This window comes from Giraffa tippelskirchi, chromosome 5, assembly GCF_054371585.1.
Source record: "Giraffa tippelskirchi isolate mGirTip1 chromosome 5, T2T-mGirTip1v1.2.pri, whole genome shotgun sequence".
Lineage (NCBI taxonomy): Eukaryota > Metazoa > Chordata > Mammalia > Artiodactyla > Giraffidae > Giraffa > Giraffa tippelskirchi.
Window position 1 is genome coordinate 49,634,856 of NC_137279.1, and position 18,116 is coordinate 49,652,971.

At 37.3% G+C, this 18,116-nt stretch overlaps 1 protein-coding gene and 1 pseudogene across 1 annotated transcript in view; both read left to right on the top strand.

The window, feature by feature from the left end:
- ACBD3 (acyl-CoA binding domain containing 3) overlaps positions 1 to 6,235 on the top strand; it is a 34,840-nt gene extending 28,605 nt beyond the window's left edge. The window contains exons 7-8 of the mRNA XM_081491482.1: positions 421 to 705; positions 4,374 to 6,235. Of these exons, the coding sequence (XP_081347608.1) occupies positions 421 to 705; positions 4,374 to 4,585 (497 nt within the window). The 3' untranslated portion in view covers positions 4,586 to 6,235. The remainder of the gene's footprint in view (positions 1 to 420; positions 706 to 4,373) is intronic.
- Positions 4,624 to 5,720, top strand: LOC145505180 (uncharacterized; annotated as a pseudogene).
- Positions 6,236 to 18,116: the final 11,881 nt, after the last annotated feature.

Below are 18,116 nucleotides of genomic sequence, written 5' to 3' on the forward strand. Positions count from 1 at the left end.
ACTTTTTTTTTCTGACAGAGAGTCTGAAGTCAAAGCCCAGCCTTCTTTGTTCAGATCCAAAAATGAATTTATTTCAAGTCCAGATCTCTTTGTTTGAATGTGTCTCTGTTTCCAGCTAGGAAGTTTCCAAGGTCATTCATCCATGTCCATATGCAGTTAGAGTACGGGAAAAAATCCCTAAGAGTATGGTTTGCATTTGTTAGTTAAAGTGGGATGTTGACCTCTGAATACCTGTGGTCTTATTAAATATAGGAATTTGGGGGGAGACTTCCATGGGGAGGCTTTTAAAGTCCTCAGTCTAAGGTAGACCAGGGTGCACTTGGCGCTTACACGTGGCTGGGCAGGTGGTCCTATGCAGGTATTGCTGCCTACAGGCGAAGGCTCATCCTGTCTCTCCTTTGTAACTCCTATTGCCTTTAGAATCTCTTCCAGTAATTGCAGCTCCATCCATGTGGACACGACCCCAGATCAAAGACTTTAAAGAGAAGATTCGGCAGGATGCGGATTCTGTGATTACAGTGGGCCGAGGAGAAGTAGTCACTGTTCGAGTACCCACCCATGAAGAAGGATCATATCTCTTTTGGGAATTTGCTACAGACAATTATGACATTGGGTTTGGGGTATATTTTGAATGGACAGATTCTCCGAACACTGCTGTCAGCGTGCATGTCAGTGAATCCAGCGATGACGACGAGGAGGAGGAAGGTAGAGCCGTTGGTCCATATTCAGCAGCTGGGTTGTGTGTTGGCAGAAATGGTAGCAGTTCCGATGTCAGCCAACCTCATGCTTCCTGATGAACTTCCTGGACAGGGATCAAACGTTTCAGTGGTGGGACCTTAGGCTGAAAAGATTGTGAGAGAAGCTAGCCTCCTGAGTGATAGGGGCCTGAATTTTTATGAATGCCAGGGAAGTCTGTTTGACAGTTTATTTTACTGCTTTCTGAATGCTGTTACACTTTTCACCCTTGTGCGTTGAAAAGCCAAATGTGCAAGGTCATTTTGAAAAATTATAAAAGAGTGAGCAAGAAATTCTGCCAACTCTGGAATTTATATTTCTGATATCAGCTTTTTAGGTTGTTATTCTAAGATATATTTTCTCTAACTAGACAAAATCAAATGTTTCCAGTGACAGTCTCAGCTATCTTGATGTTGGGACTTTGCTGGTGATCCAGGCTTCCAAAGCAAGGGGCACAGGTTGAATATTTGGTCAGGGAACTAAGATCCCACATATCTTATGTAGCCAAAAAAAAAAAAAAAAAAAACCAACTATCTTGGTCTAGGAAGTAGGTCATAAAATGTACTGCTTACTGATTGAGAAGGTAGTCTCCTTAATTTTGTTATTACCAGAAAAGTTAGAACACAGGGCTTTTGTATCCACATAATAAGCACTTAAATATCTGTTGACTTGATTGAGAGTAATATGGAATGAGTGCCCTGACTGGGAGAATGGGAAAGCACCTTCAATTCTTGACCATAACTAACCTTTCAGGTGACTTATAAATGAACTGCGTATTGAAGACTGTAGGTAATCACAGAGACTACACTGGGATAAGTTTAAAGAAGTAGTTGTTAAAGGTACGTGGAGGGAGGCTAAAAGTTCAGTCCGCTTTTGATAGACAAGCCGAATCTTGGTGTTTCAGTTATATCACCAAGATACTCTGGGCCCCTTCAGGTCATGTATGGCAACACACACATGGGCCAGTGTCATTTAGGAGCTGCTTTCTCTTTTAGCATTTTGTTTTCAGCAGTCTTTATTCTGAGTACCACCAGCAAGGGAAAGCATTGCACGTAAATGCTGCTGACTGAGCCAGACAAAAAAATGTCAGAATAGGGAGAAAAAAAAAACTAAGACCTGAGTTTGCAGGGCAGGTGCCAATTCTGTTGTCTCAGGTGCCCCTCAGCAGCATTAGGACAGGAACTAAGCCCTTTACTAGTCTTTCTGATGCACACGGGGACTCATTACAATCAGGTGATTTGCACATGGCTTGGGAAGGGAAGTTTTCAATATGTGCAAATTACTGTACTTTTAAAGAGCTTTGTGAATAATAAGAGAATTCTCTGTTAAGTGGGTTGAAGTAATCCATTTCTCCTGGTTTGTAAGCTTGAGAGCTTTTAAGCAGGATACTTCGTAGTCTGAGCCCTCAGATGATTATCATTGTGTTATTGCTGTTGGGAGGAGCACTGATCAAAATGGCTAGGGTTCAGTGCCTCACTTGAGGTGAGAAGCTGGACATCTTTGACCTTTGCACTAATATATGATAGCCTCAAATGGAAAATGACATTACCTGTCATGATTACCTGTAACGGGATTTGTACCTAAAACTGACCCATTGAAGCCTCTGCACTCATAATATAACAACTGTGAGGGGAGTTCCTCGATGACCTAGTAGTTAGGATTCTGGGCCTTCACTGCCATGGCCCAGGTTCAGTCCCTGGTCCGGGAACTGAGAATCCCACAAGCCACATGGCATAGCACCCCCCCCCCCAAAAAAAAAGTAACAACAGTGAAGATTTAACTCAAATGGTTTTATTTGCCACATGTCTCCTTATGGAGGCTACTGTGCCACCAGGTCTTGTCCACATTGTGTATTTTATTTTATGTGGGATCCTTTTAGCTTGGTTTAAGATGGAAGCAAAGTCCAGTTTTTTTGTTCATTGTTTTAGTTTTTCTTCATTAGGTCTTGAAAGATGGAGGAGTTTGTTTTCCCTGAGGAAAACATGATGGTAATCCATCCTTATGCTGTAATTCTCCACTTGATTGTTTCTAGGTCCCAAGTCTTTGCTTAGGTTGAAGAAAGATGCATCTTTCATCTATCCTAATAACCTTTAATTTTGTAGATTTCTGAGCAAAATTTGGATGTTGGATTAATGGGCCCAATGATCTATTTCATGGATATCCTTAATGGGCAATAGTGTGTACTTAGAATGACTTGTATCTCTCATTTGCAAATGAAGGACATTTAATTTTAAGTAGTATTGCTATGATGAAACAAATCTGATTTGGGCCTGTTTGTCATCTACTGTTGTTGAATAAACTTTTTATTTTAGAATAGCTTCAGATTTACAGAAGTATTGCAAAGATAGTACAAAGAGTTCTGAAACCCAGTTTTCCCCTGTTGTTAACATCTTAACCTTGTCCCATGGTATATTCATCTTAGCTAATGAACCAGTATTGATATATTATTAACTAAAGTCCATATTTCTTCAGATTTCCTTAGTTTTTCTGAATGTTCCAGGATCCTATCCAGGATGCCACATTGTAGTAACAAGTCTCCTTAAGCTCCTCTCAACTGAGAGTTTCTTAGACCTTCCTGGTTTAAATTCCTAATAGTGGCCACTGACAATCATATAATTGACTCATGTGCCTGTAATTCATTCTGCCATGTTGCAAACCTGAAAGTCTTTTAAAATCTATGCTGAATATTCCCTTGATCTGTTTCCTTGAGGGGCTTCCCTGGTGGCTCAGTAGTAACGAATCTGCCTGTTAATGCAGGAGATGCAGGTTCAACCCCTGGGTCAGGAAGATCCCCTGGAGAAGAAAATGGCAACCCACTCCAGTATTCCTGCCTGGGAAATCCCATGGATAGAGGAGACTGGCAGGCTGCAGTCCATGGGGTCTCAAAAGAGACTAAACAACAACAGCTTTCCTTGAGGCTGTTTATATTACTATATTAAACTGAGACTTTTCAGCTGGTACATAAGTTCTCATTCCTACAGGTTTCTACAGGTATTTTTTTCCTAACCTCATATCATTACAGTTCAAAAAACTATTAACCTGGGGCAAACCTAGAATCAAAGCCTATTTTTTGCCACTGGGATCATCACAGGCCTAGTGAAAGTGATTGAATTTTCAGAGTGTCTCTGAATGTCTACCTCTTTTCTGTGTCTTTCTCATTTTACTCTTTGTATTTAAGATCAATAGAAAATAATAGTCCTCATAAGCTCCCTTCTCCCCATTCCTAAAACAAGAGAGGACTTCCATATTGTTGGAAAGAAGAGGGTTACAGCAGCCTTTTCCGTGGTCTTACTCAGATGAGTGATATCCTACCTGTTGGAACTGAGTGGATGTGGAAGGGGAACGGTGGGGGAGGAACAGTGGTTCAAGTACAGAGGGAGAGAGGTTGCTGAGTGCTGCCGCCACCAGATGCTTGCCACTGGGCTCCCAGGGCCCAGAAAGTGCTGTGCTTGGTACATAGCAGCTGCTCAGATATAAGAAGAAATCAATACACATTCATATGCACATAAGTTGTAGAATGGATTGAGAGAATTCCTAATGAGCAATTCCTCAAAGAAAGGATGGAGTTTAAAATGCCTGAGGCAGATGTGTGGTTTTCCTGAATCTTCACTCTGACATGTCTCTGTTTTCTCTCACAGAGAACATCAGTTCTGAAGAGAAGGCCAAAAAGAATGCCAACAAGCCCCTGCTGGATGAGATTGTGCCTGTGTACCGGCGGGACTGTCATGAGGAGGTGTACGCCGGCAGCCACCAATATCCAGGGAGAGGAGTCTACCTCCTCAAGTTTGACAACTCCTACTCTTTGTGGAGGTCAAAATCAGTCTACTACAGAGTCTATTATACTAGATAAAGATGTTACAGAGTCTAGAGTCTAGGGTTGAGCGGAAGATGGCGTTTAATTTGGAAATTTCTTTTGACGTTTGTGGAGCATTGCAGTCAGTGTTTACCCTATTGATTTTGGTCTGATGGTTTGTGACTCTTGCTGGGAATCAGGATTTCCTTGAAACTCTTGAGCGTTAGTACTTTGGGGTTAAAGGGACTCTTCAGACTCATCCAGCCCTTCGGTGCTGACCAGCAGAGTCACGAGTGGATGCTGATGTTAAATCTTTTAAAGTCTCCAAAATAAAACAGCTCAACGTTGACCCCACCTGGCTGATGGTTAGTCCATTGCTGCCTGCTCTGTGTGTTTTCTGAGAGCCCATAGTTACTCTTCAGTGCCCTCTGATTTGAAATCCTATGATAGTCTACATGAGGTACATCTCACTTCCATCGAAGGTCACCATTTTTGAAACTTAAGATGTCACAGATTATAATAGAAAAGAAATTGCCTCAATTTGATCTTACTCTGAATGACCAGATTGTTTTGCCTTGGGTATGGCTATTTAGTTCAGAGCTATGTTACAGATAATTATTTTCTGAATAATCTTAATATAGAATGTTCAAACCTGATTGATAATTGAAGTATCAAGACACGTAGAACACTGAAAACATCCACCTTAGCAAGCCTCCACAAACCCTTGGCCCTTTTCTCCTCATCTGGTATTTATACTACCAGTAGCAAAGCAAAAAAAGTAATTCATTTTTGTCTTGATTTGGCTTTATAGAGCATCTCAAATTGAAACTGTTTTCTACACAAGCATATAGTTAGGGATTTTGTAAACAAATTGACACCTACTGAATTAAAATATATAAGGTCATTTAAATATAATTCAGTGTATGGTGAATAACATTGCACTAATATGGAAATCACTGCCAGAGATAGTCCATTTTCTTTTGATTTGATACTACTTAGGCACATATCCTACATGATCCCAGTTGGGAATTACTTAATAGAAAGAATTGGAAATGCATATGGCCATGCTTAAATTTTTTTATAGCTTTAATCTGTATTATGTCTTCATTGATGGAAGGAGGTACATCTTTGTTTTCCTTACTGGAAACAAATATGGATTAATTGCCTCAAATTTGTGCAAGTGATTGACTAGTCTAGAGATTCTTGTTTTCAGAAGGGTAGTATAGATAGAAAATTACAAAGATGGCAATATACACATAATGTTGTTATTATATGTTGTTACTGAAATACTTAGATTTTTAAAATTTTTGATCATAAATCACTTCTTGTAGGAGGGTTTCCATTGATTAGCTGCAGTGTATACAGTTCACTACATAAGGGGTTGTTTGTTTTTCTGTGTGCTGTATTTTTTTCTGTTTTTTAATACCTGATTTTGTACATATCTAACTCTGTTCTCTTTTGGTTATTTGGAAACTGGATTATTTTTTCCTAAGCAGTGCTTAATTTGTGTTTTTTAATTTCGATTCAGTAGTCTCAGCTTATAGGTATTCATTCTGTTACACCCAGAAGGTTTGTCACATTGTCCATCAGCTCTCGTGTATATGGCGTAGAAACCATGGGGTTAGGCACCTCCTGGCCTTTTTTTTTTTAATGAGAAAATACTGTATTTAAAATGTAAAATAAACTTTTAAAAAGCAGGCACTAATATATATTTCTTCCAGCCTTTGATTACAGATTTGTCCTTGCACATGTTAAGATGAATTATTCTCTAAAAATATTGTTCCTGGGAGCAGTGTATGTTACTTCACATAGCAGCAATTCCTGTCACATGTTCATGTCAGAACATTTTTGGTTTTAAACTTTTTTTATTGCCTTTGGCTGTCGAATAGAATATTACAAGTGCGATTTCCGAAAGATCTTGAAAATAATATATTTAATCAATTAAAATGTTTATCTGTAACTTGTTGATGTTTCATTAATATAGTTATTCTCTGAAGCATTAGTTCTATATTTTATCATTTGGGTAGGACGAGAAGAAATGTTTTAAATGATCTGTTTTAAAAAGTTAAACAATAACTATTGTTGGCTGATTATTTTGTTTCTGCTGTGGATTACCCTAGTTTGTTAAAATAGGTTAACAGTTTTTCAGATTTTTTTTTTTTTTTGAAAGTGTCCTGTAGCTTGTGAAAGTGTTAGTTGCTCAGTCGTGTCCGACTCTGTGACTCCATGGACTGTAACCCATGAGGCTTCTCTGTCCATGGTTTTCTCCAGGCAAAAATACTGGAGCAGGTTGTGTTCCCATCCCAGAGATCAAACCCAGGTCTCCTGCACTGCCTGCAGAATCTTCACCGTCTGAGCCATTAGGGAATCCCCAGATTTCTTGATGGAAGGGAAGACAACTGACTTTTATTTAAAATGACTTACTATATTTCCCCTATCAAACTGTTGGTATAGCATATTCCTTGAAGATGGAATATGCTACTTTAAAATATCTCCTGAGGTGCAGCACCTGAGAAGCAGCAGTGCAAAGCATGCCACCGTCAGTGTGATGTGAAATACCACAGACTGTTCTTAAAATAACCCCACTGAAATGTCAGGAGACTTGGACATTAAATTTTTTTTCCCCTTTGGAAATTCGGAGAGGCTCAATGAGTTTACCACCTTTTTTTTCCCCTCTGTGTAGTTTGTTGCTACCATAAAGGCAGATCATGGAACAGTTAAAGAGAGTTGTTGATAATGTGAGCACATCTTGGAAACCATGCTATGGAGCCTTGACCGTAAAAACGTCTATGAATCAATATTGGATTTCCGTCTCCATACATTTGCCTAGGGTTCTTCAGCTTTCTTACTGAAAGTTTTTTAAGACCAAGTTGATTATTGTCCCTTCAACACTGTTGAGTATATCACATTTTTCAGATGCTTACTATGTTACCTGATTTGTTTTATAATTAAAGATGGAAGCACTGACTATTTTTATTAGTTGACATGCCACTTGTAAGATGCGAATTGATTAGGGTACTTAATTTTGTACCAGAAAACTAAGTGGATGACATTTCCAAAACTGATACTGGCATTTGGACTCAGGCAGTCCAAACGTAGGTAAAGTATAAATTGAGCAGTTACTCACCTGTGATGAAAGCTTGTGTGTGGTGGCTCAGTTCAACCCTGCAGTGAACTGGTGACTTGAAAGTCTGTTTCTGAAAAGAGCAAGTACAAAATCGGTTACAGTTGCTGATTTTTTTTTTAAACCTTTATGGCATATCTGTGCAATTACAACAATTTTTACCCTTTTCTAAGATCATTAATATGACAGATAACATGACTTTTTTGAAGGGGGAGCATGGCAAAATACAAAAATGTAAGCATATTTCCAAAAGGTCTACACTTTGCAGCTTATTTTTTCAGGTTGTGTTTGGAGAATGTTTCCTGTTGGTTAGTATGGGTCTCCTGTGTTCTTTCAACCTGCTGTGTGTGCTGTGGAGTGACTCTGGCCGTTTTTTGTTAGTGAACATTTTTCAGTTACTTCTAATTTTTTATTATAAATAATATTCCAGTGAACACTCTTTTATATGTCTCTGCAAATGTGCATGACTTTTTCAAGAGTAGATAACCAAGTAGTGAATTCCTGGATAAATTCTGTGCATTTTTAATTTTAATAGAACCTACCATTGGTGCTTCCAAGTAGCTGACTACTTTCCCCTCTAATATACTATGGTTGGTAATGTATGAGAATACCGCTTTTTTATCAGACGTAATTTTGGTTAATCTGATGGGGGACAAATGAAATTTTGTGTATTTTCCATTTAACGAGTAAGATTAAGTATCTGTTTTTATTGCTTATATGTATTTCCTCTTCTATAAATTGCCTGTTTATGTCCTTTACCCATTTTCAGCTGGGTAATTTTATATTGATTTATTAGCATTTAAAAATACAGTTTATATACTGATCATACATTATATCTAAGTGTTTTCTCTCAGTTTATTACTGGTTTGTTAATTTTGTTTATGGTGTTTTTTGTGTGTGTATGTGTCTGTTTGGTTGTAGATGTTATAAACTATGTTGTCAGTTTTATTGAGTTTTTTCCTTTATGTTTTGCTTATTTCCATATATATATATATGAGTTTCAGAATTCTGTTCCATTTATCTATTTGGCCATTTGTGTGCTAATACTACACTTGACTATAGTTTTAAAATACATTTTGATACATGGTAAGTCTCCTCTGTTCTTTTGATACTTTTTCTTGGCTATTTTTGTACCTTTCTTCCATATGAATTTAATCTTTAGGTGGTTGTATTTCATGAAAAATCTTTTTGGGGATTTACGTTGGAATACTTTGTTAATTTTTAGATTAATTGGTGGAGATTCAGCCACTGATTTGTTAACGTTTTTAGATGGCCTTTCTAAAAGACAGCTCTTTGTTCTTAAATGGTAACTTCAAGAGAAGAAATGGAAGGTACAACCCTTAAGTTGTCTTTCCTGCCATTATTAAGGCTAATCTGGGACAACAGAGACTCAAAAATAAAGTAGTTCAAGTAAGATATTTGCTGTCTCTTAAACAGGCCAGAGGAGGCAAATGTTGCAGGGCCAGGTGGCCCCAGCATTCCCAGAGCCCCAGATTCTTACAGTGTTACTGCTCCCATGTCCTGAGTGATGGTCTTATTTCTGTGGGCATGGTTGACTCAGGCTTGCAGGGATCACATTCCTGATTCAACCAGGGGAGGGGGGTGGGACTCATGCCTAATTTGAAGGGGAAAACCCTTATTTCATGGTTCATTTTCCATTAGCAAGTACTTAGTTACATGGCCTCATCTAGCTGCAGTGTCTCTTGTTGGGCACTCTTGTCTGTGGCTGTTAGGAAAAGGAAATGGATTCTAGTGGACAGTTAGCAGACTTGAATTTATCAGGTGAGTTTTAAAATACATAACTTTCATTGATTTTTTTTTCCATTATAAAAGCCATACCCATTTATTATAGAAGATGTAGACAGTATGCATAGGTGAAAAGAGTAAAACTGTAAACCTACAACTAGGAAATAATAGTTATCATTTGGGAATTTTCCTTCTGATCTTTTTTTCTCGTTTTCAATTATAATACAATTCTAGTGTACATTGAAGTATAGAACATAACATGAGTACTCATGTATCCACAACCCCCTTTGGTCACATGTGCCCTTTTACCTTATATGCTTCAGATCTTGCCAAAGTAATAAAACATGAATGAAAGAGTTGAGCCCTGTGTACCTTCCCTGATTAGTTCCTCTTTCTTGCTCCCAAAGATAATCGTTATTCTAATTTTGGTGTTTATCATTCCATATGACTTTTATAATAATTGTGTGTTGCCAGAAAAGTTTGGTTGCCAAAATAGTATGCTTTTGCAGAATGCTTTTGATTTTATATAAAATGATACCATTCGATAGTTTGTTTTTCCTGATCTGCTTTTTTTTTTTAGTAACTAGCTTCATATAGCTCTATGCTGAGAGTAATTCATCATGTGGATACTATATGACACCATGGAGTCATTCTCCTGCTATTGGATATTTAGGGTGGTTCTCAGGTTTCCACTATTATAAATATTCTTGTATGTGTCTGCTTATACTCATATGCAAGTTTCTCCTGTGTATATATCAAGAAATAGAATTAAGTCATAAGTTGCATGGATCTGCAACTATTCTAGATGATGCAAAATTATTCTTCAAATGATTGTGTCGATTTAAATTCCCAAAAGCAACATACAAAGGTTCCTGTGTTCCACATCTTTAGTGACAATTGTCAGATTTTGGTATTTTACCAATTGGATGGAGGTAAAACTAAACCTTATGTGTGGTTTAACTGCATGTCCTTAATAACCAGTGAGGATAAGCATCTCTTCATATTACTGGCCATTTATGAAGTGCATATTTACATCCTTTATCTTGTGCTTTTTTCTTGATTTGTAAGAGTACTTTAAATATTCTGGATCCTACAATTTATTTTTGGTCATTTGCAGCCAAATAACAGATGCCAGACCTCAGATTGTCTTTTTACTCTATAATGTCTTTTACTATTTAGAAATTTTTACTTTAAATTTATTAAACTTTCATGGTCTGTGTTTTCCATATCCACTTTAAGAAGTTTTCCTCAGCCCAGAGGATATAATGATTCTCTCCTTTAAAATGTGTTTTGTGTCTCAAGTACACATGAAACTTATTTTTGGTGTGAGGTAGGAGTTACTAATTTTTTTTTCTATAGGGATAACTAAGATTATTCCACTATGATTCATAGACTACTTACCCTGTGTGTATTTTTATATTTATTTGTTTATATCAGTCTGATATTTAGAGACAGAAAGCATATGTATGTATTCATACTGTGAGTGTATTTGTCTGTTTTGGGACTTTTCTCTATTCTTTGTTTTTTGGTCTACTCTTATATAAGTCTTAAGTATCTGGGAGAGTGAAAGTCCCATCTCCCCTTAATTTTCCAAATTGTTTTGATTAGCTTTGTACTTTGCTTTTCCATGTTAACTATTTTTCTCTTAGTTTTCTGAATATTAATTTACATCGTTCAAAATACAAAAGGTACAACAGTGTATAGGTACAAGCTTATATAAAAAATAGCTTCTACCCTGTCCCCAGCCACTCACACTTGCTCTCTGAAGGCAAGCAATATTACAAGTTTCATTTGTGTTATGTAAAACCAAGTGAATAAGTACATATTTATAAGTTCTCCCCTACTGTGTATACTGGACAGCTTTTTCAACTTAAAAATTTACTTTCATAATCTTCTATCAATACATAATAGCGTGGCTGCTTCACGGTTCTCAGTCTCCACTGAGCCACAGGCAGAGCTCAGAACGCTGTTTTAAAATGTAATTAAAAGCACTGGTTGTCAACAACAACAACAAATACATAATAGCTTTACTCTTTTTTATAAATAAACATGTCATTGGATAGACCAATGCATTTTTTTAAATTGGATGAAAATCATATACAGTTAATCATTTTAAAGTGTGTGATTCAGTGATGTTCACAGTGTGCAACCAGTGCCTCTAAAATTTTTCCATCTGCCCGGAAGAACACCCATAGTTGTTAAGAAATGAGCCCATTCTCTGTTCCTCCCATCCCTTGGCTTGACAACCACTAATCCATTCCATCTCTATGGATTTGCCTGGTAGATATTTCATATATAAGGAATCATACAATATGTGATGCTTTGTGTCTTTCACAAAGCATGTTTTCAAGGTTCATCCAAGTTATATATAGGATGTATCAGTACTTCAGTGTTTTTTATGGCTGAATGTTAATCTATTGTATGGATATACCACAGTTTATCTCTTCATTTGTTGATGGACCTTTTGGCTGTTGTGAATAGTGTTGTTATGAACATTTGTGAACAAGTATTTATTTGAATACTTATTTTTGGTTCTTTTGGGTATATAGGAGTAGAATGGCTATATCACATGAGAATTTCATGTTTAACTTCTTAAGGAACTGCCAAATTTGTTTCCTGCAGTGGCTGTACCATTTTATTTTATATTCCCACCAACAACACGTGAGAGTTCCTGTTTCTCCACAACCCCTCTTTTCTTTTTTCTTTAAGGCCATTGTAGTGGATGTGAAGTAGTATCTCATTGTGGTTTTGAAATTTGTATTCTGTTGATGACCAGTGATGCTGATTATCTCTTTCAAGTACTTGTTGGTCATTTCTGTATCTTCTTTGGAGAAAGGTCTGTTCAGGTCCATTGCCTATTTTTTTTTTTAAGTCTTTATTGAATTTGTTAACAATATTGCTTCTACTTTCTGTTTTTGGTTTTTGGCCATGAGGCATGTGTGATCTTAGCTCCCTGACTGGGGATGGAACCCACACCTCCTGCATTGGAAGGCGAAATCTTAACCACTGGACCACCAGGGAAGTCCCTCCATTGCCCATTTTTAAATTGAGATGTTTGTCTTTTGTGTCTTGAGTTTTCAGAGTTTGTTCTAAATCCTGGATATTAAACCCTTATCCAATTTTTAAATATTTTCCCCTATTCTCGAAGTTGTCTTTTCACATTCTTGTTAATGTCCCTTGGACACACAGAATTTTGTCACTTTTTATGAAGTCTGGTTTATCTTATCCTTTTGTTGCTTGTGCTTTTGGTATCAAATACAGGGATCTACTTCCAAGGTCATGAAATTTATCTATATGTTTGCTTAAATGTGCTGTGCTTAGTCACTCAGTCATGTCTGACTCCTTGTAACCCCGTAGACTGTAGCCCGCCAGGCTCCTCTGTCCATGGGATTTTCCAGGCAAGAATACTGGAGTGGGTTGCCATGCCCTCCTTTTTACCACCTGAGTCACCCGGGAAGCCCTTGCTTCTAATAGTTTGATGGTTTTATATTTAAGACCTGTTTTTTTTTAGTTATTTGGCTGCATTGAGTCTCGGTTGCGACACACGGTATCTTCGTTGCAGTGTGCTGGCTTCTCTAGTTGCATGCTTAGTAGACTTAGTTCCCTGACCAGGGATTGAACCTCCTTCCCCTGCATTGGAACTACTGGACAGACCACCAGGGAAGCCCCTTGAGTTAATTTTTACACACGAAGTTAGATAAGGGGGGGTCCAAGTTCATTCTTGAGTATGTGGTTGTCCCAGCACCATTTCTTGAAGAGACTGCTCTTTCTCCATTGAATGGCCTTGGAATCCTTCTTGAAAATCCTTGTAGGGCGGGGTGGGGACAAAAAAAAAAAAAAGAAAATCCTTGTCCAAGTCACAGACGTTTCAGTTTATTTTTGGCCTCTCAATGAATGGATTGTATAACTTCACTAGTATAAGATAGTTAGGTTTCTAGTCTTTGCCATTAGAATTTCTTAGTAAATGGTCGTGTATCTATATCATTTTGCATATGTATCTCAAGGTAGTTTCATTTGTTTTATAAGTAAATCTTTAAATCTCTGACACTTTTTTGGTGCTATTATAGATTATCTTTTGTTTTTTTTAAATATCAAGTTTAAATTGTGTCTTCCTGAGGTATAAATTACAAGCAGTGAAAATGCACCCTCTTCAGTTGCTGTCAACATTCATGTATAGGTATCTGTGTGGACACATGTTATTACTCATGGGTTAATATCTAGGAGTGGGTTTGCTAAGTTGTATAGTTGGTATACATTTAGGTTTTGTTTTTTTTTTTAAGGTTTTTTTTTTTGATGTGGACTAATTTTAAAGTCTCTATTGAATTTATCACAATATTGCTTCTGCTTTATGTTCTGGTTTTTTGGCCTCGAGGCATGTGGGATCTTAGCTGCCCAACTAGGGATAGAACCCACACCTTCTGCACTGGAAGGCGAAGTCTTAACCACTGGACTGCCAAGGAAGTCCCAGGTTCTTTTTTTTTTAACAAAACTACCAGACTGCTTTTCAGAGTAGCTTTAAGCTTTACCATTTGCGTTCCCGCCAACACTAAGATTTCTAGTAGCTTCATATCCTCACCAGCACTTTGTTTGTCAGTTTAAAACATTTTGGCCATTTAATAGGTAGTATCTCATTGTGGTTTTCATTTGCAGTTCAGTATATGTTGAGCATCTGTTCATGTGCTTACTTGCCATCCATGTCCATCATTTGATGAAGTATTAGTTCACACTTTTTGCCCCTTTTCTGGCTGTTTTCTTTCTGTTTACTTGTATGAGTTCCTTATATTTCAGAATGCAAACCTTTTACAGGAATGGGTTTTGCAAATATTTTCTCCCAGTGTTTGACTTGTCTTTTCGTTTTCTTAACAGGGCCTTTTGATGAGCAGACATTTTAATGTAATGAAGTTCAGTTACCAGCTTTTTTCTTTCTTTCTTTCTTTCTTTCTTTTTTTTTTTTTTTAATCTTTATTGAATTTGTTACAATATTGCTTCTGTTTTATGTTTTGGTTTTGGGGCCCTGAGGCATGTGGGATCTTCACTCCCTGACCAGGGAATGAACCTGCACCCTCTGCATTGGAAGGCAAAGTCTTAACCACTGGACCGCCAAGGAAGCCCACCAGCTTTTTTCTTTTATGATTTATGGTTTCTGTGTCCTAAGAAATCTTGGCCTAACTCAAGGTTTTCCTGCTATATTTTCTTTGGAAGTTTTATAGTTTAGGTTTTACATTTTAACTTTATGATCAGTTTCAAGTTGGTTTTTGTACATAATGTGAGATAATAGTTTTTGTTTTGTTTTTGCACATAAATGTCCACTTATTGTTTCCTCTCTTGAATTGTTTTGGCATCTTTGTCAAAAATCATTTGACCCCCCCAAAAAAAAATTAGTTGCCCATATCCAGGTTTCTCCACTGAAGGTAGACTATTCCTCTGAGACCTTTTGTAAGCTGAAGTGCATGAAAGTAAGGAAGCAGTTACATTAGGACATACCTTGCTAACAGCTGTACAGAATAAATCAAGATAAAGCTGAGATGCTCAAGACACAGTTCACAGCTGTGATAGCTTGATGCTGAGATGCTGAGTGTGGTTCCCAAGGAAGGAGGTTGGCAGTTCCACCCTCACTGCTCGGGGTGCACACTGTCTAAACAGCTCAACACTCTGAAAAACACTCCTTTTAAAAGGAGTGGTAAGAGGGAGACGTCTTTCTTGCCCCCATCTTAAAGAGAAGACATTTAGTCTTTAACCATTTAAGATTATGATAGCCATAGGTTTTTATTTATCAAGTTGAGAAGGTCCTCTTCTGGTTGGTTTGCTGAGAGCTTATATGTTGAATATTGCCAAATGTGTTTCTCATCTAAGGAGATGAGCTGTACATGACTTTTCTTTATTGGCCTGTTGATACAGTGAGTTATATTGATTGCTTTTTGAATATTGAACCAACTCTGCTGCATTTCCAGGATAAACTCCACTTGGTAATGATCTTTTTAATATATTGCTGGATTCAATTTGCTAAAATTATTTCTACGTTTATGAGGAATATTGAAAAGTAGCTTTGTTTTCTGATGATACTGTTGTCTGGTTTTAGTATCAAGCATAATGGAGACTTCCTAAAATGAGTTGGGAAGTATACTCTCGTCTGTTTCCTGGAAGAGTGTGTGAGGGTTGTTGTTACTTCTTCCTTAAATGTTAGTGGAATTCTCCAGAGAAGCTATCTTGGCCTTGAATTTTTCTTTTTTCTTTTTTAACTGTGAACTTAATTTCTTTGATATATAGAGAGAACTATTTAGGTTCTCTTTCTTTTTGAGTGAGCTTTAGCTTTCAGGCTTCCTTGGTGGCTCCTTCCAAGCAGGAAATGTGGGTTTGATCCCTGGTTCAGGAAGATCCTCTAGAGAAGAAAATGGCAACCCACTCCAGTATTCTTGCCTATTAAATCCCATCAGCAGAGGAGCGTGGCAGGCACAGTCCATGGGATCGCAAAAGAGTCTGACACGACGTAGCAACTAAACAAGTTTTAGTAGTTTGATACTTTCAAGGAATTTGTCCATTTTGCCAAACTGTCATTTATTGGCATAAATTTATTCATAATATTTCCTACTGTTCACTTAATGTCTCAGGATCTCTCTTTTTAAAAGAATCAGCTATTGGTTTCATTGATTTTTTTTTTTTAATTGATTTTACCTCTTATTATTCTTTCCTTTGGCTTGTTTTGGGTTTAATTTGTTTCCACACACAACCCCCCAATTTAAGGTAGCTTAGTTTTGTTTTGTTTTTTAAAGCTTAGGTTTTCAGTTGGAGATATTTATCTAATCATTTGAAGCCATGAGTTTTCCTCTGAATGTTGCTTTATCTACATTCTATAAATTTGATATATTGGAAGAATTTTTTGCATTTGTTTAAAATATTTTCTCATTTCCTTTGTGATGTCTTCTTTGATACTTAAGTTATTAATATTTTAAAGTGGTTTGTTTCATTTCCTGATATTTGGGAATTTCCCAGATGTTTTCTATTGTTGATTTCTAATTTAATTCCATATAGCCAAAGAACATATTTTGTATATTTCAATCCTTTTTATTGAGACTTGTTTTAGATCCCAGAAGAGTCTCTCTTGGTAGATGTTCCATGTTCACTTATAGAATGTGTAGTCTGCTGTTGTTGGGTAGAATGTTTGTGAATGTCAAGCAGGTCAAGTAGCTTGGTTGTGGTGGTGGTAGTGTTTAATCGCTCGCTAGGTCGTGTCTGACTCTTTTGCCACCCCATGGACTGTAGCTCTCCAGGCTCCTCCGTCCGTAGGATTTCCCAGGCAAGAATGCTGGAGTGGGTTGCCATTTCCTTCTCCATGATAGTGGTGTTAAGGTCTTCTTTATCCTCACTGATTTTATGTACACTTGATCTAATCAGTTACCAACAAAGGAGTGTTGAGGCCTTTAACTAAATTCTGAGTTTGTCTACTTTGAATCCTTTTTTTTTAATGAATTTTTAGATTATGTATTTTGAAGCTCTGTTTTTGGGTGTCTACATTTATGATTGTTATGTCTGGATAGATTTAGATTGATTGACCTCTTTTTTAAATTATGCATATCTTCATGCCTAAGTTACATTCCTTGTTCTAAAGTCTGTTTCATCTGGTATTGATACTACCACTTATGCTTTCTTTTAATGTTTACAGGATATATCTTACTCCATGTTTTTACTTTTAACCTGTCTGTCTTTATATTTAAAGTGGGTTTCTTGTTGATAGCATATAGATGGATTTTTTTTAATCCAGTCTGATCATTTGCTCTTAATGGGAGTGTTTAGGCAATTTACATTTAATTGTTGTTGGTAGAGTTGTATTTACATCTATAATCTTGCTATTTTCTCTTTGTTGCATCTGTTCGTTGGATGATTTTCCCTCTCTTTTACTGCCTTTTGGGAATTCTCATGTTGACTCATTCATATTTAGCTTTTTTGGTTTATTTAGTGTTTGTGGTAGGGTTCATAACATTATGTCTTTAATATATCACAGTCTACTTTCAGATATATTATACACTTCATGTACAGTGTAAAAACATTACAGCAGAATACTTCATGTCCTCCCTAGTGACTTTGGAATAGCTTTTTTGCCTGAGCTGTGGAGGAAAGGTTTCCTTCAAAGGAGGCGGGTTTTCATGTCTGTTCCCCCAGAGCTGTCGATCGTTATGGCATGCATGTGCCGCCAGGGGTGGCTCTTTCTTGCTCTGTACCTTTGGAGACCCAGGCTAGAAGAGAGTTTGCAAGTGAGGGTGAGTTCTTTTCTGGTCCTCCCTGCTGTCATAATTGATACACTCACCCACACTTGGCTTTTAAAATCTTGTTAAATTTTAGTTTTTCTTCCTTATCTCCAGTGGCACCCACCTTTTTCTTCCATGCTCAGCATAACATGGCTCAGTACAGCCCTTCTCTGCTTGGATGGGTTTCTTACCCCCTTAGAATTCAGTTTATTCAGGTCCTTTGTAATAGCTCTGAGATGGGCTCAAGGAAAGTTAATATTTTTCTCATTGTTAATGCATTTCTACGTCTTAAGAATGGTGAATTGGGACTTCCCTGGTGGTCCAGTGGGTTAAGGCTCCGCACTGCCAGTGCATGAGGTCAAGGAACTAAGATTCCACATGTGCTCAGGCCAAAAAAAAAAGAATGGTAAACCTGGAAAATATATGGACTCTCCCCAGACCAGGGATTGAACTGTGTCCCCTGCATTGGCAGGTG